A 15,616-nucleotide genomic window follows, 5' to 3' on the forward strand; every position below is an offset into this window, starting at 1 on the left:
AATGACATACAGAATTGGAGAACGGCAGCTAGTACTTATTTCATTCTTCATGTAACAAATGAGGATGCAGTTGAATAAGTATATCCAAGTCTAGGCATGATGCCTTTAGGAAGATGTGAGGCATTTGGAGAGAATCGGGGGAAGTCAACGCTGCCTGTGGGGGGGCACGCGGGAGGAGCCGTCCGGGATCCGCCAGCAGGGGGCGGCCACGCGCCGAGGGGCATCGGGCCGGGCTGGGGAGCGGGGACACTGCCCTGGGGAGCGGGGACACTGCCCTGGGGAGGGGGACACTGCTCTGGGGAGCGGGGACACTGCTCCAGGGAGGGGGACAGTGCCCTGGGGATGGGGGGACACTGCCCTGGGGAGCGGGGACACTGCTCTGGGGAGCGGGGACACTGCCCTGGGGAGGAGGACACTGCTCCAGGGAGGGGGACAGTGCCCTGGGGATGGGGGGGACACTGCCCTGGGGAGCGGGGACACTGCTCCAGGGAGGGGGACAGTGCCCTGGGGATGGGGGGACACTGCCCTGGGGAGCGGGGACACTGCCCTGGGGAGCGGGGACACTGCCCTGGGGATGGGGGGACACTGCCCTGGGGAGGGGGACACTGCCCTGGGGAGGGGGACACTGCTCCAGGGAGGGGGACAGTGCCCTGGGGATGGGGGGACACTGCCCTGGGGAGGGGGACACTGCTCCAGGGAGGGGGACAGTGCCCTGGGGAGGGGGACACTGCCCTGGGGAGCGGGGACACTGCTCCAGGGAGGGGGACACTGCCCTGGGGAGCGGGGACACTGCCCTGGGGAGGGGGACACTGCCCTGGGGAGCGGGGACACTGCTCCAGGGAGGGGGACACTGCTCTGGGGAGCGGGGACACTGCCCTGGGGAGGGAGACACTGCTCCAGGGAGGGGGACACTGCCCTGGGGATGGGGGGACACTGCCCTGGGGAGGGGGACACTGCCCTGGGGAGCGGGGACACTGCCCTGGGGAGGGGGACACTGCCCTGGGGAGCGGGGACACTGCTCCAGGGAGGGGGACACTGCCCTGGGGAGCGGGGACACTGCCCTGGGGAGCGGGAGACACTACCACATCCACTCAAGGGGGCTATCCAAATATAACTAACTGAAGCCCGTGCCCAGGGGCCATACAGGAAGCGACACAAAAACAGAACTGAAGACAAGCTGTGTGCCTCAGACCTAGATGGAGGCTAAATAGAGTCCCCATGCCCTGGGCAGTTTATGTGAGTAGGAGTCCCAGGTGAGACAGACAAACCAAACCAAACCAAACCAACCCAACCCAAACCAACAACCCCCAAACACACCACCAAAAAGCATATCTACAATTAAACCAAAATATTTGTCACAGAACATTTCCAGCTCCTTAGTGGCTTACAAGCACTACTTAAGTATCTTCCAAAATAGTTTCTTTTGACAAAACTCAATAGAAGAAAAAGGGGAAAATGCTGTCTACTTTGTTCTGGTTGCAGGTGATACAAATAGCATGCGCTCAGTAGTCCCAGGATATGAAAGGCTTCACAGGTTTGACCATAGCCAATATTATGTCTCTTTATTAGACTGTAGTTCTCTATCTTCCACTGGAAGGATATGTATCACTCTTAGAGGCAAAAGTCAGCCTTAGAATAGTTCAGAGATTCTGGAAGAAGCTGTGAAAAACCATAGCTTGAACCTAATACCAGTCTCAAAAATGACACACCAAAAAAAGTACAAAAAAATTTTAAAAACAAAGGAAATGGGAAAAAAAGGGGGGAGGGGGGGCTTTAGAAAATTTGTAGTATTTCAGTGGCTAAATAAAAATGAGGCTTTGTTTTTCCAAAGACCTAATTGTAAAGAAGAGGCATTTTGGTTTTAGCTGCAACAACTAATATTTTTAAGTAATTCCATAAAAGCAGAAGCAGCTAAAAGTTTTTAAGAGGTTTCACTTGGAGAACTGCTGATGCTGGAATATCATTTCAGCCTTTCAACCATCAGCCTGTCATCTGCAGACTCAGTTCTTATAGACTTCCTATCTTGCCCTGATGGACACAAGCAGCACAGTCTTTGACTTTTCATTTCTCTCAAATAATTTCTGACTACATTCAATCTCAGTTTCCTTTTGCTTCTCTATTAATGCAAACTCCCTTAATGCACTCTCCCTTCCATAGAAGCCTGACCTGCTTCTCCTTACTCATATCTGAATATAATTGTTCCCATTCTCATTTTGCTAATACAGCTGGTACAGAATACCTTATTAACAAAACAAGATTTTATGAAAATGGTTATATTTCTGTGCAGACATGTTCATAAGAAAGGGGGAACTCACCACATCTGCGAGGTTCTTGTCTGCCAAGAACTGATGAATCTAAGATACAATTGATCTGACAATTTCAAAAAGCGTCCCTCAGATTCTGAAGATTTGAAATTTGGGACAATACATCAAACCGCGCTATGGGGTCTAAAAGTTCGGGATCACCAACATCCTCCTGGTATGTGGCACTGTTTTACTGATTTTCTCATTCTGGGGAAATAACAGTAACTGTTAATGACAGCAACATCATGTACTTCTCTTGCCATTAGATTGTAGCGGAGTAATAAAAGCACCCTTGAATATAGTTTCTGTAAGTTAAAAAGCACCAAGAACCAGAAATGGGATATTTTTCAGGTATCAGAAAAGCCCTTTGCTTACAACACTGAAAACTAATCACTGCTATCACCTCCTGTGGCGTCACACAAATCAGATGTTAACTCCTCTACCTGTTCCTGTTTTTCTTACAGATAAAGACTGCTCACAACAGTTTAGCACACTTTTTGGGAAGGGTGTCTCGACACAGCAGCCAGAAGGTTAATTTAGGGAATGCCTGTAGGGGTAGTATTTGCTGGATAGGGAACTTAGTCACAATCTTCTTCTGAAGTACAGCAATTGAGGATGTGTTTTAAAATGATACATGTTTGAAACTGTCTGCACAGTCACCATTTGTGCTGCTTGGGAGGTGATAGGAGAGCACAAGGAACTTTGTAGGCAATATTCTTCAGGGAAGGTCACTGATCTTTCTGATGTTTAACATGATTATTGTGATTAGAAAGCTTCAGTAGTTCAGCGGAAATCAAACCTCCTGTGGTATCATTGTCACACAAAGTACAATAGTCACTACCACTGAATAACACATCTTTTATCCCCAAAGATTCTCGAAGCATAAGAAAGTCACCTTTTCCATGCTGTGAGTGAGAGGGATAATTCCTTCCAACACTAGGGCTCTCAAGGTTGTCTTTAATTATTTCAGAGAATTTCAGGCCAACAGTATCATCAGCATGGTTTGGTGCAAACAATAGTCCTGGCCACATCTTTATCTCTTCTGCTCTTATGTACCTGATGGGGACATACTGCTGGCTTGGACCTGAGGCAAATGCAAAGTTTTCTTCTGCAGTAACCACATCTGTACTTCCCGTAGGTTCCAATGAGATTTGGGAAATCAGTTCTTGGGTGTTTAGATCAAAAACTCTATCTGCATTCACTTTGCTTGAGTTGCTGGCCTCTTCTCTTTCAAGCTGGCTACAAGCCTCATTCAGTCCAACCCAGTCCTAATGAAAGCATCAATAAGTTGGGGTCATTTTGCATAGTTACTCCAAAATAACTTTTCTTTCTTTATGTAGCTTTGGCACAATAACCCAGATGTTTAGTGCAAATCCAACAGGTAAAGTTAGAATAATAGGGTAAAAACCTAGCAGCTAATTTCACGAATTTTTACCAGAATTTTTACAAGATTACACCACTAGAATATAATGCAAGCTGCTGGTATCACTTTGGTTTGGAAAAGGTGCACCTTTTGCATTCACTCTGAGCTGGGAGCCACTGAAGGAGTTCCACTTCTAAGGAGCAAGAGGCTGGACAGAAGCTCTGTGGTTAACTAGTATGTGGAAGCAGCAAAATGAGAAACTATAACCTTTTAGGAAGATCAGAATCATGTATCAGTAACTCTGCTCAGGAGCTAGAATTATTAATCCCAGAAAAAAATCCTCCTCTCATAAACGGAGGGTCATAAGAAAGAAATGAAATTTATTTCTTACCTTAAAATTCCCATTGTGCAAACTATAGAGTGGCTGAAAGAAAGCAGCTGGCGTGGGAATGTTAAAGCAGGCGAGGCTTTTTGCCCTAAAGTGAGAAAACACCACTTAAAAAAAATAGAGTTTTTCTGTGCTCTGTCTCCATGATACTGGCTAGATGAACCCCAGCCCACTTTGTTACTAAGATTGCACAAGAAGCCCACTCATCATAATTTCTGACTTCTCGTGCAATTATTTTTCTGCCACCTGTGCATGCATTTAATGTTTCTAACCTGAAGCACAGTCTCATAAGTTCATTTGGACTATGTCACAAACTTAATATACTTGTCTATTACTCATTACATACACTGAGCTATTTAAGCATTTGTTTATCAGCTTACTTGATCTAAACCACTGTTTCTGAAAGTATTTTAAAGAGTTCTGGTTTCATTACATTTAAACAGAGAAATTCTGCCAGACATTCTTGCCCCTTTATTGGAGTCTATCCTATAAAAATATTTTATCATGTGGACATAATGTGTTCTGTTTCTCTACGAAAGATGTGTATATGGAGCATAATAATATATGTCAAGGTAAAAAAAGAAAGAGGTACCTATCCTCTGCCAGAATAAAAAATTGCAGAGGATTTTTGAACCAAGGTTCTGAAACCACTTTTTCTCTGTGCAACTTGGTCTCAAATGAATCAGAGTCATTTTATTTTGCCTTTATTGGTATTTTACTTACTGACTCCTGCCAGGAATATCACATGTAGCTTAGCATTGACATTAGTTTAACAGCCTTTATGGGTTGCTGTGTACTTGCACTTTTAATTTATCTACATGAAACTTCAAATATTTCCATGTGCTTAAATTTCTTTAACTTTAAGATACCATCATCCTTGGATTTCAGCCAAATTTGGGAGTCTCAAAGGTATTTTGGTCTCTTTAAGGACTGTATAGTGTGTCATTAACTATCATCAGCCAAGGAACATGTCACATTCCAAGATTGTCAGAAGAACTTTTGGAAATTACTGAGTCTGTGCAGCAGAAACAGGAAGAAAAAATAATGTAATGACTCTTGATTTACCCTTTTCAGGCCATAAAGATCAAGGGGAACTTATTGAAAATCACATACCTTGAGGAAAGCTTGCAGTTCCAGAATAAATAGAGTAGAGTGCCAAAACTCAGAGGAATGAACAAGTACTGCATAGTTTTGATATTTAGAATCTTTTCCGAGACTTTGGGGACATCTAGAAAAAGAATCAGCACAAAATTTTTTAATAAAAAGTCTGGAAGTCAAGATAGAACCCCAAATAACCAAGGATTGCAAATGAAACAGGATTTGGCTATGAATAATTGAAGAAAGCTAGCTCTGATTTGAAAAGCTTCCTTTTACCTTTTTTTTTTTTTTTTTTTTTTTAACATGGACATTAAAAGAAACGAAATGAGATTAATATTCTTTGTACCTGCTCTTTTTAACACTGTCGTCTGGCTCCACTCACTCCATTGACTGTGGTATGAATTCTCATTTTCAGAAACTTTGCAGCGAACTCTTGCAGCATAAGTAACGCCACTGCGAAGCTCTGTGGCTTCAATTTCTACTTGTGGAAGTGAACTGGGCAGTGTCTTGTTCATTGCAACCTGCAAAGTATTACAAAGCATTGCTGTTAATGAGATTGGGCAAAAGGATGGTCTTTTAAATACTCTTTTTTTTGTTGGTTTTTCCCTTCTCTTTTCCATGTTTTCTTTTTTTAGATGCAAGAAGAGGGCCTGAATAATGATGCAGGGTTCATAAGAAGGAGAGTTATTGAACTTCAGTATTGATGTTTAATGTAAAATCTCTCAGCCTTAGTATGGGAAACCAGAAAGGCCATCTTAAGCCAGATGGCGGAGCTCAGTGGCAAGGCCATTGTACCCGAAGAAAAAGGTAGGATCACTGTATGCCTCATCCAGTTACCTCCCAGGACATGCTGTACTCCTTATACTGCAACTCATATTGGAGAATTTCAGCGAGGTACCAAGGCACATTCCACACACTCCACCATATCTGGCACTTGCTGGCAGTGGCATTGCTCTGGATGTTCAAAGGTGGATCAAGTTTTACTACAAATAGAGGAGGTGAGGTTTTTTTCACAGTGTTTGGGACACCACAAAAGAAAATGCATGATATTAGGGTGACTGAAATAATGGAAATAAAGCTGAGTCTAAAGAGGGATACTAACACTAGCGGTAGACCAAGTTAGCTTACAGCATCAGAACAGCTACAGATCTGACATAAATTAAGGATGACTCCAGTAGTCCCTAGGGTTAATCTTGCAAGCAAAGAACCACTCTGGATATCACTTTCTGCCCTTACAACATACCACAAATACGGACAGGTTTTGAGAATTTCTCCCTGGTACCAGGCCATGGGACACTCCGTTAAAATCTACGACTCCTCATTACATAATTTCTTAGAGAAAAATAAAACAACAAAACAAACAAATAATTGAAGCAATCCAATTGCAAATTACCCAGGGCACAAGAAAACATGATGCAGATGAGAAGTATTGTTGAATGGTGCTCCAGAGCCAGCCCCTCTGAAGTCTGGGAAAAGTCAGGATGGAGAGACTCAGCGACTGCATCCTTACTGGTGCAGTTCACACAGTGCAATCTCTGGGGATGGGCAGACTTGATTGTTTTCATTGTTTTCCCTTGCTATCTTTGAGACATCCTTTGTTAGGCAGCATATCAGACCTATCCTGAAGCTGCTGGGCAGAGCCTCAGCTCTCAGCTGTCCTGGTTCATACTTACTGTGCTTGCGGGGATTGTACTCTAGAAAGGCCATGTATGTCTGATTACATCCAAAGAAGTTTCCCTGGAGAGAGACTCTATAACCATCTGTTTCCAAGATCTGGCTGGCTAGATGAATTGTGCAGTGGTACTGATTCTGCATGCTCTCTGTGGCAGTCAGTTTGCAGCTGGCGTTGTGGCCCTTTGACCAGAGGCTAGAAGAATAAAAAGGCTGAAAGTTTCTTTTAAGTCATACAATTTAAGTGCTTTTCACTTTATGCATATGTGGCACCTTAGCACAGCACCACACTCTGGAAGACCATGAACCTCTTTAGTGCAGACAGCAAGCAAACCAGCTGGCTGGATGGATGGCAGGGCTGGATAGGAAGAAGACACCTTTATAACCTTACTGCTGAGAGCACCAGATCTCACGGAAGCTGCACATAGCATCCGGTAGCTGTTCCCTACTCCCTCTGAAAGTGAGAGAGCTGCTGTCACTGCAGGAAAGCAGGTGGGTTGGGGGAAAGAGTGGATGGACAGTTGGTTACAAGTGCATAGCACAAAGGTAACAATAAGCTGTTCATTAAGTCCTCTTTCACTACAAACAAACCACTACTGACAGCAAAGTATGTTCAAAGATGCTTTGCCTTTTTGTGGTTTAGCCATTTGTTAGCAATTTTTTCACATTGCATGTGATCCCACAGGAAACTGGGATATCACAGTTTATCAGCTTGCCCATCTTTCCATAGATTTAAAACCTAGTATTAATAAGAGTTAGGCTATTTTTTACTTAACCGTAGCAGAATATAAGGCATCTAACTCAGAGTGGCTTACCATCATATAATAGTTACTGGTGGTCAAATCAATGTTTCCACATAGCCTAAATACATTAAACTCAAGTTATCCTATCAATTAGCAAACTATTCACCTGATTTCTTCTATTAGAGGAAAAATTATTCAGATAATATTCTAAATCTATTTAACTATTCAGATAATATTCTAAATCTCTTATTAAAGATTATGACTTGTATTTATATATATAATGTACATTAAACCATTAGGTGTTTAATTTCTAGGCAAAAAGGAAATAAATTATTAGAAGTTGATTAGACAGCTTTACATAGGATGGGCTCTGGAAGTTCCCAGGTCATGGGGACCCAGAGGCCAGGAAGGAAAGGTTTTCTGCTCTGAGATGCCTGCCAGAATGGTTCACTGAACAGGTGGAGAGCCCACAGCTGACGGGAGACCATGCAGCCATGTGCACTTGACTGCTGTGGCCCCTGAGGCTGTTGTACCACAGGAGAGAGCAGCTTCTGAGGCCTGGGGTGATGGGGTGGCAGAGCTAGCTGTGCCACAGGTCTCCTGCTGTGGAGGGAGTAAAGCCCACAGCTGGGCTCCATCTCTGCTTTTCAGTTCTGTCCTGTCCAAGCCAGCGCTGGGGCTACCACAGACAGCTCTTGGTGTGCAGCTCTTACTTGGTGAAATGCAGGTGGAAAGGTCCATTGCCCATGGGCTTCTCCGTTACCCACATGCAGCTCACGGTAGTCATGTAGTTATTCAGGCAGCTTAGGCTGCCAGAGAGCTCTGCAGAGGAAGGAGACCAGAACTGGATTCATATATCACTGGATGATGCCTTGCTCAGCACACTAAATAAAAACATTACTTGCTAGTACTTCCTTTGCTGACACTGCATCAGATCTTCCTCATCATGTTCTTACTCTGTTGTAACACACTTCACTGCATGAGATGAGTGTAAGATCATAGGGCAGGGACCTTGGGCAGTGGCTGCACTTTTTCTGGTGCCCAGGTTGTCCTGGCTCAGTCCCCTAGGCCTGGCATTGTCAGCCAGCTGTACTGGCTCCTGGGACAGGGTAGTCACAAGACCTTGGATTCCATACCAAAGGGTCTGTGAATGAAAAATGAGCACAGATGTGTGCCTGTCTTTGTGCAGTGGACCTATTCCAGATCTCCTCTTACCTCTCCCTCTTCCTCCACCAAAGAGCAGCGCAGCAGCAATGCACAGCTGGAGCCCCAAATGCCACAAAACTCCTCCCATTCCAGATAGTATCTAGAACAGAATAATAATTCAGACCAGTTTTGTTGGTATTTCTACCAGTGGGTTGAAGCGTTAGCTGCATACTTCTGCCAGCCTGACAAAAGCTGATCCTGAATCTGTCAGAGAGGGCACCAACTCAGCTATATAATTCCTTCTATAGGAACTGTTCTTCTCATAGCAGTAAATAGTACTTTGCACTAAAGCACCACCTGCCTGAAAGGAAATCTACAATTCCTGCAATTTTATCAAGGGTGGGAGAAGGTGTGGGTGTTCTATCTTTCTTTCTTCCTGCATTTTTGTCATCTGGTTTGTGACAATTGAAGAGCAGCAGAGAGCCACAGTGGGTTGGAACCAATGTTTATGTTTTCCCAAATCCTGTTTCTGACCATAGTCAAAACCAGATGCTTAGAGAGAATCATAGTAATAGAGCATCCATGCTTCTCTCTGAGCATTCTCAGCCTCCAGACATTTGCAGCTCACAGGCCTCCCGGAGCAACGTTATTTCTGCATATTCAGAAAACGGACACAGAGAATAACTGATATGATCCTGGTCAAAGCACTCATTGGGAGATATAGAATACTTAGGGCCTAGTCATTATCCCAATTCACTGAAGGCTTATGCAAGGATGTTTGAAGAACATATTCCACAATATGGGACTCTACATCTCTACAAGGTTATTGTGGGCTCACTCTCTTTCTTTTTAACCAAAAATTCAATTCTTGGAATTGTCTCCTGATGAAGTTTTAATTTAAAATTACACTTTTTCACTAAAAGTTTCTGATTTGATGATTTTTTGGCAACATGTAATATGAAGAATATGGACCTGATCTATGTAGCAATATGTGGTGTTTAAAAAAGATGTTTCCAGTTTGCATTATTTGCTGTTACCTGAGCACAGCAAATGAGCCCAACGCCACTGCAAGGAGACGGCTGCTCCAAAGAGCCTGAAACCCAGAAAACTTAGAGTGAGTTTGTAGACAGAGACCACTAATCAGTATAAACAAAAACAGTTTCTTGAAAGTTAAAAACAATATTGAAGGAACAATGTTTGCACTACTTGACTAGCACAGACACTGAACAGAGCTTTACAACTGGGGTAACAAGAGGGTGGAATGTTCAGTCTCAAAAGAGCTTGGGTTAGTTATTATAAGAAAAAAAAGAAAAAACAATACCAAACAAAACTTGCCAGAGATTATGATCTCTCTCTTTCAGAAGAAGCTGGGGAAAAGGGAAGGAGTGTCAGGATAGGAGAAAAAATAAGTACAGCATTAGCACAGGACCAAGTGTATATAGCCCGACTTTAGAATAATATTATGATTTCTAACCAACAAAGGATCTGAAGCAGTCTTGAATAGAAGTGTGCGAGAAAAACCCTATGCTTAGCAAGGGCTGTGATATAGTAATCATTAGGATTGTTTTACTGAAGAGATTAAGCGACCTGATCCATAACCAAGAATATCCTTCCAGTCATGAATTTCACAAAGCTAGACAACAGCATCCATGTATAACTTCTTGCATGTGATTATGCCTGACTATAGTTCCTCTTGTCTGAATTAAATTGTAAAATAATTACAATGCTTCAGAAACTAATCAAGAGAAAAGGAGTATTTCTGGCTTTCATTTCATCACCTCTTCAGTTACAGGTTTTTAAAAAATACCCTGTTTTGCTGCAGACTTTCTTCAGGGTGGGGGTTGTTTAGAGGAAGTGTCACCATTAGCTGATTTTAGCAGGGAGGCTGGGAGGCCTCTTGTGCTTATCATTCTAATCAGGTTTGCTTATGGTCCCTGTGATAAATACAGTAATTCTGACTAAATATGAAATAGAGAGAGCTGCATTAAGTAGAATTATTCATGTGCTTACAAGAAGTTGTGTTCAGGCACACAAGCAAACTTAGGTCAAGATAAGTAAACCAGGACAGAATGTTTCCAGGTAGTTGCTACTAATTTGATAAACTCCCCCCACTCCCACGCAAGAAGTTCTTTGTTCAGTTCTGCAACATTTGAAATGTGTTAGACATTTCTGGCTCTCTGGCTCTCCTGGAAGCAAATACAGCATGTTTAAATGCAAATTTTTGTGTTAGAAGCCATAAACATTAGTCATAATTAGGTCACGGAGCACTGAATTCTGAAAGACTTACCAGAAAATTATTTCAAGAAGTAGCACATAACCAGCTGAATGAGATTCTGCAGTACATTAATACAATTAGAGGAGCTAACATACAGACTGTGGATACATATAAATTAAAAGAAAAGTTATTGCAGCTACATGTAGCATTAGAAACACTATTAATTTCTTCTGTTGGAATCAATGCTTTAAATAAAAAATTGTTGTCAATATGAAAATGCTTCTGAAAAGGGAGATGTGAATGATTTAGTCCTGGATAACTTTACTCAGAAATCAACAGTTACAGACCAAGTAAATCTTTTTAACTTAGCCAAAGGAAAGGCTAAGTAGTCATTTCACACCAGCCATAAGTACCTTACATGAGAAGATGATTTCAGGTAGGAGAAAAGTATTTTCTTATTTTTTAAATCTATGAGAGAAATATGGAAAGAGTCCGGTAGTTGGACACTGAAGGTAGATACAATTAGACAGAAATGAAGAATTTTTACAAAGGGGAGCCATCTTTATTGCTGAAACCTCTCGGCTAAACGTATGCAAGACTTGTAGTCCTCCTATTAGCTCAGAGGGAAGCCCAGTACTAGCAGTGCAGGTAGAATTACAGCAGCTTCTAGCAGTGGAAGAAAAATCAGCTTCTTAGCTGGATGTCTTGGGGACCAGACTACTTGCTGCTTTCTTGTGTTCTAATGTCCAGTTTCTGCAGCACTGCAAAGTTGTGGGTGAAGGCAGAAAAGCTGTATGAGAACTACAAAGAAAGAAAGGAGAACCACCTTCACTCTGCAGGAAGAGACAAAATTTCTGAGACGATGCCCTGAAATGATACATCAGGTATTCTGCCAGCAGTCTATCAGCACCAGGAGGTGGTAATGACCTCGATTTCCAAAGTGGTCTCAAGTTGGTTCCAATGGTGTTTCCATCCTTTCTGTGTGTTTCCAGGGCAGAATTCTGCCTGTTATCTGCTCAAGGAAATGAGGCCTTGTATCTGTGCCTTTCCCCTCCCCTCCTGTGGTTCCTGTCTACACTTCCCAAAAGCAATTTTAAGTAATTTTAACCAGAATTTATACAACACAGATTTTCCAAATGCTTTCAACTTCTTATTAACAGAAAGACAGATGACTGACTGCTATTGCTAAATCTATCACCAGAAATTAATATTCTGGGATTTACCCCCAGATTTGGGGTCCAGTTGAATATACAATAAAACAATAACATTTTCTCATAAGAATTTATAAGGTAAAATAAATTATTTGACAGATACCACTGAGAGAGGAAGTAGTGCAAGCAGTTGACAACACAGTCTCAGCATGTGGGTAGCCTAGATATCAGCTAGGTTTCAGAAACTCTGTAAAGCAGAGCTTTACAGGGAGACTTGAGGAATAAGGTTGATGTGGCCCAAGAGAATTGTAAGCAGCACCTTCAATGTGTAAGCAGTAGTATGGAGGATGACTGGGAGAAGTAGATTTAATGATCTAGTTAAACATAACTCTAACATCATAGAGTTAACGTCTAGATAGGGAAGTGAGAGATGACAGGAAGACAAGAAGAAGCTGTCAGTGACTTTAAAAGTGGGGACAAGAAGCTTATGTTTGATGAGATAGAGAAAAGAGATAGAAGAAATGTGTAGATAAATGTAATGGGCTCAAATGGATGGACATCAAATAGGACTTTTGTGTCTCTGACTCTTGGATGGCTACAAGTAAGATCAGTTTACAAAAGCCTGATAAAACATGAAGTAAGGATTTTGCATGGAGATACGTGCATAAGATTCTTCAATATGCTTGGGGTATCCTCTGATACATATGATATTATATGCCAGCCCATAGCAGACAGCTGGGAGTTCTAGGTTTTATTCCACTTCTGACATCAACATTTTTATAAGGTATGTTGCTTAATCAATGTAAATTTTTCTTCTTGCAGCTCATTCACATGATCTTGTATACTCACCTAAATCTCAGAGAAAGTCAGAAACTTCAGGCTCTGATTTGGCAGTGGCTCTGGACTCTTTCAAAATGTGTTTTGCTTGTTCTCGCTCCCAGAGCAAGATTCTGATATTGATAAGACACTTGACAAGGTCTAGCAATGCATGTTTGCAGCCCAGAAAGCCCGTTGTATCCTGGGCTGCATCAAAAGCAGCATGACCAGCAGATTAAGGGAGAGGATTCTACTTCTCTACTCTGCTTTTGTGAGACCCCCACTTGCAGTACTGTGTCCAGTTCTGGGGTCCTCAACATAAGAAGGGCATGGAGTTGCTAGAGCAAATCTGGAGGAGGCCAAAGAGATGATCAGAGAACTGGAGTCCCTCTGCTATGGAGACAGGATGAGAGCTGGGCTTGTTCATCTTGGAGAAGAGAAGGATCCAGGGAGAACTTAGAGTCCCTTCCAATACATAAAAGAGCTATAAGAAAGCTGGAGATGGGCATGTAGTGATGGGGCAAGGGGGTATGGCTTCCAATAAGAAGAGGCCAGGGTTATATGGGGTATTGTGCAGAAATTTTTCCCTGTGAGGGCAATTAGACATTGGCACAAGTTGTCCAGAAAAGACATTCCTACCCCATCCCTGGCGGTGTTCCAGGTCAGGTTGAGTGGGGCTTGCAGCAACCTGGTCTAGTAGAAGCTGTTGCTGCCCATGGCAGAGGGTTTGAAGATCCCTTCCAGATGAAGCTATTCCAGAATTCTGTGATACAATGAGTGGTGCACAGTGGGAGCAGACACAGCAGATCTGCACCCTTGAATGCTCAGTTTCCATTCCTTACATTTTAGCAATTAGTCATAAATGACTTGCTCTCCCGTGGCCATAATCCCTTCCTTTGCTTACGTCTCTTCCAGAGGCAGCACTAACAAGCACTAAAGATAAGACACTGACTAGCACCTACAAAGTAAAACAGTGACAGGCAATAGCATGTCTGTACCAACAGGTACACCCCTTCATCCACTAAGATTACCCGAAGTGCAGAGTCTCCAGAGCAATCTGTCATGCTAGTATGTGTAATAGGAGGGGTACCCATTGCAAACAATCATCCCTGCCTATAAGAAAATACTTTTGTAGGTCCTTAAAGAAAAATTAGTGATACCTTATCTACCTTCTGAATATCTAGGCCTCTAAGCACACGTTTGACAGAAACACATCAAATGTGCACAACAGGGTCGCATGAGACTTATCCTGGGGAATAAGGAAAAGGTAGTTGGATTTTCTTATCTGCACAGATTATCCAAGAGAACCCCATATAACAAGCCTTTTTCTCTCTTCATCTTTAGAGAGCCATTTTCCCAACAATTTGATGCCCACAAACAGCCACGTACTTTTAGATGTGATATACTTGGATCCCAGAAAGAAAGCTGCTTCAAATGATGATTGCAATAAAGCAATATTCATACACACACACACATATATATACACATACATTTAAAAAGTATGCTCATGTCTGCAAAGTCCCAAACACTAAGGACTATTTTGGCTGGATTCCTTTACATTCATCTCTTGCAGTCAGAGAGGAGTACCTTGTTCAAGATGGCCCTTCTTTCAAGCACAATCCATCAGAATTATTGCAACAGTGGTGTTTTGTGCTCAGCAAACTACCAGAACAAAAGTGCAAAGACACTTCTGGTCTTCAGGCTCCTAGTTCAAGAAACAATATAGAATTCCACAGTAGACGTGCTCAGTAGACGTCCCCTAACATTACATACTGGAATGCATAGAACAGAAATATGGTAAACTGTCTTACCAGCAAAAAAGAAATGTCACTTTTCACCCTGCTTCTGTCCCTTGATAGTTTAAGCTGTGTGGTTTGATGATCAGGCAGTAGCAGCAGTGGCATAATAAAACAGAGCTTACTGTGCCTGATTTTAAAGATAATCTCAAGAACCAATGAAAAACTGCTCTGATTATCAGATTGAGTTAAAGTAGCTATATATGTAACTTCTCATTAGTTGTGGAGAAACAGGAATTTCTGCTAAAGGGTTAACATTTAAAAGGGCAAGTAATTTGCTGAATAGAAAAGTGTCTGCTTGCAACTTTTATATAAATAGGTCAACAAAATAACTTTCTAAGTGACCTAAAGCCATTTCCTAGCCCTGCTGGATGTGGGGCTAAACTGCTTCCAGCCAAGACCGGTGCCCAAATGTGCTCAGACCCCTGCAGCATCCCTGAGCTTCCCTGCCCTGTACTTCTTCCACAGCTGATTGCTGCACTGTGCTCAAAGGGCAGCTCTGGAAGCAAAGGCAAACAACCATTGCAGTGCTTCCTTGTCCTGATCCTAGAGTGTGTAAGGAACAGATCTTCCCATGCCCAGCAGCAATGATGCAATGGCAGTGTTACAGCCAGGAATCCATCAAGTCAGTCCTGTACATGGGTCTAGTGAGAGAACAGAGAGAGAGAAGCAGTCAAAGAACAGACTAACAGTCTGTCAGTATCAGCTTCTGGGGCCAAGAGACAGGGAGGCAGGGGCCATGCAGAAATGGAGATGGACATTTCCAAACTGGTATATCAGACTGGATTGTGGTGCTTCTCCCAGTACTTGCTTTTTGACCCTATTGTTCCTGGGGGAAAAAAAATTCCAAATCAGAACTGCTAGATCAGGGACATTTGCAGTTTGCTCGTAAGAGGCACTGAAAGCCCCCCACCTCAATCCCCTCC

General features: G+C 42.7%; 1 protein-coding gene across 1 annotated transcript; it reads right to left on the reverse strand.

Annotated features, from left to right (window-relative positions):
- Nucleotides 1–1,055: 1,055 nt before the first annotated feature.
- On the reverse strand, nt 1,056–15,221 carry LOC139598393 (interleukin-9 receptor-like). Its single transcript, XM_071444735.1, has 9 exons — nt 9,750–15,221; nt 8,782–8,872; nt 8,280–8,388; nt 6,826–7,019; nt 5,990–6,135; nt 5,499–5,673; nt 5,168–5,282; nt 4,058–4,142; nt 1,056–3,571 (listed from the first exon to the last, which is right to left on the reverse strand). Exons 2-9 carry the CDS (start codon nt 8,858–8,860, stop codon nt 3,032–3,034), a joined length of 1,443 nt encoding a protein of 480 aa, XP_071300836.1. The 5' UTR covers nt 8,861–8,872; nt 9,750–15,221; the 3' UTR covers nt 1,056–3,031.
- Nucleotides 15,222–15,616: the final 395 nt, after the last annotated feature.

This window comes from Agelaius tricolor, unplaced genomic scaffold (genome assembly GCF_023055355.1).
Source record: "Agelaius tricolor isolate 1412-34295 unplaced genomic scaffold, bAgeTri1.0.p SCAF_19, whole genome shotgun sequence".
NCBI lineage: Eukaryota > Metazoa > Chordata > Aves > Passeriformes > Icteridae > Agelaius > Agelaius tricolor.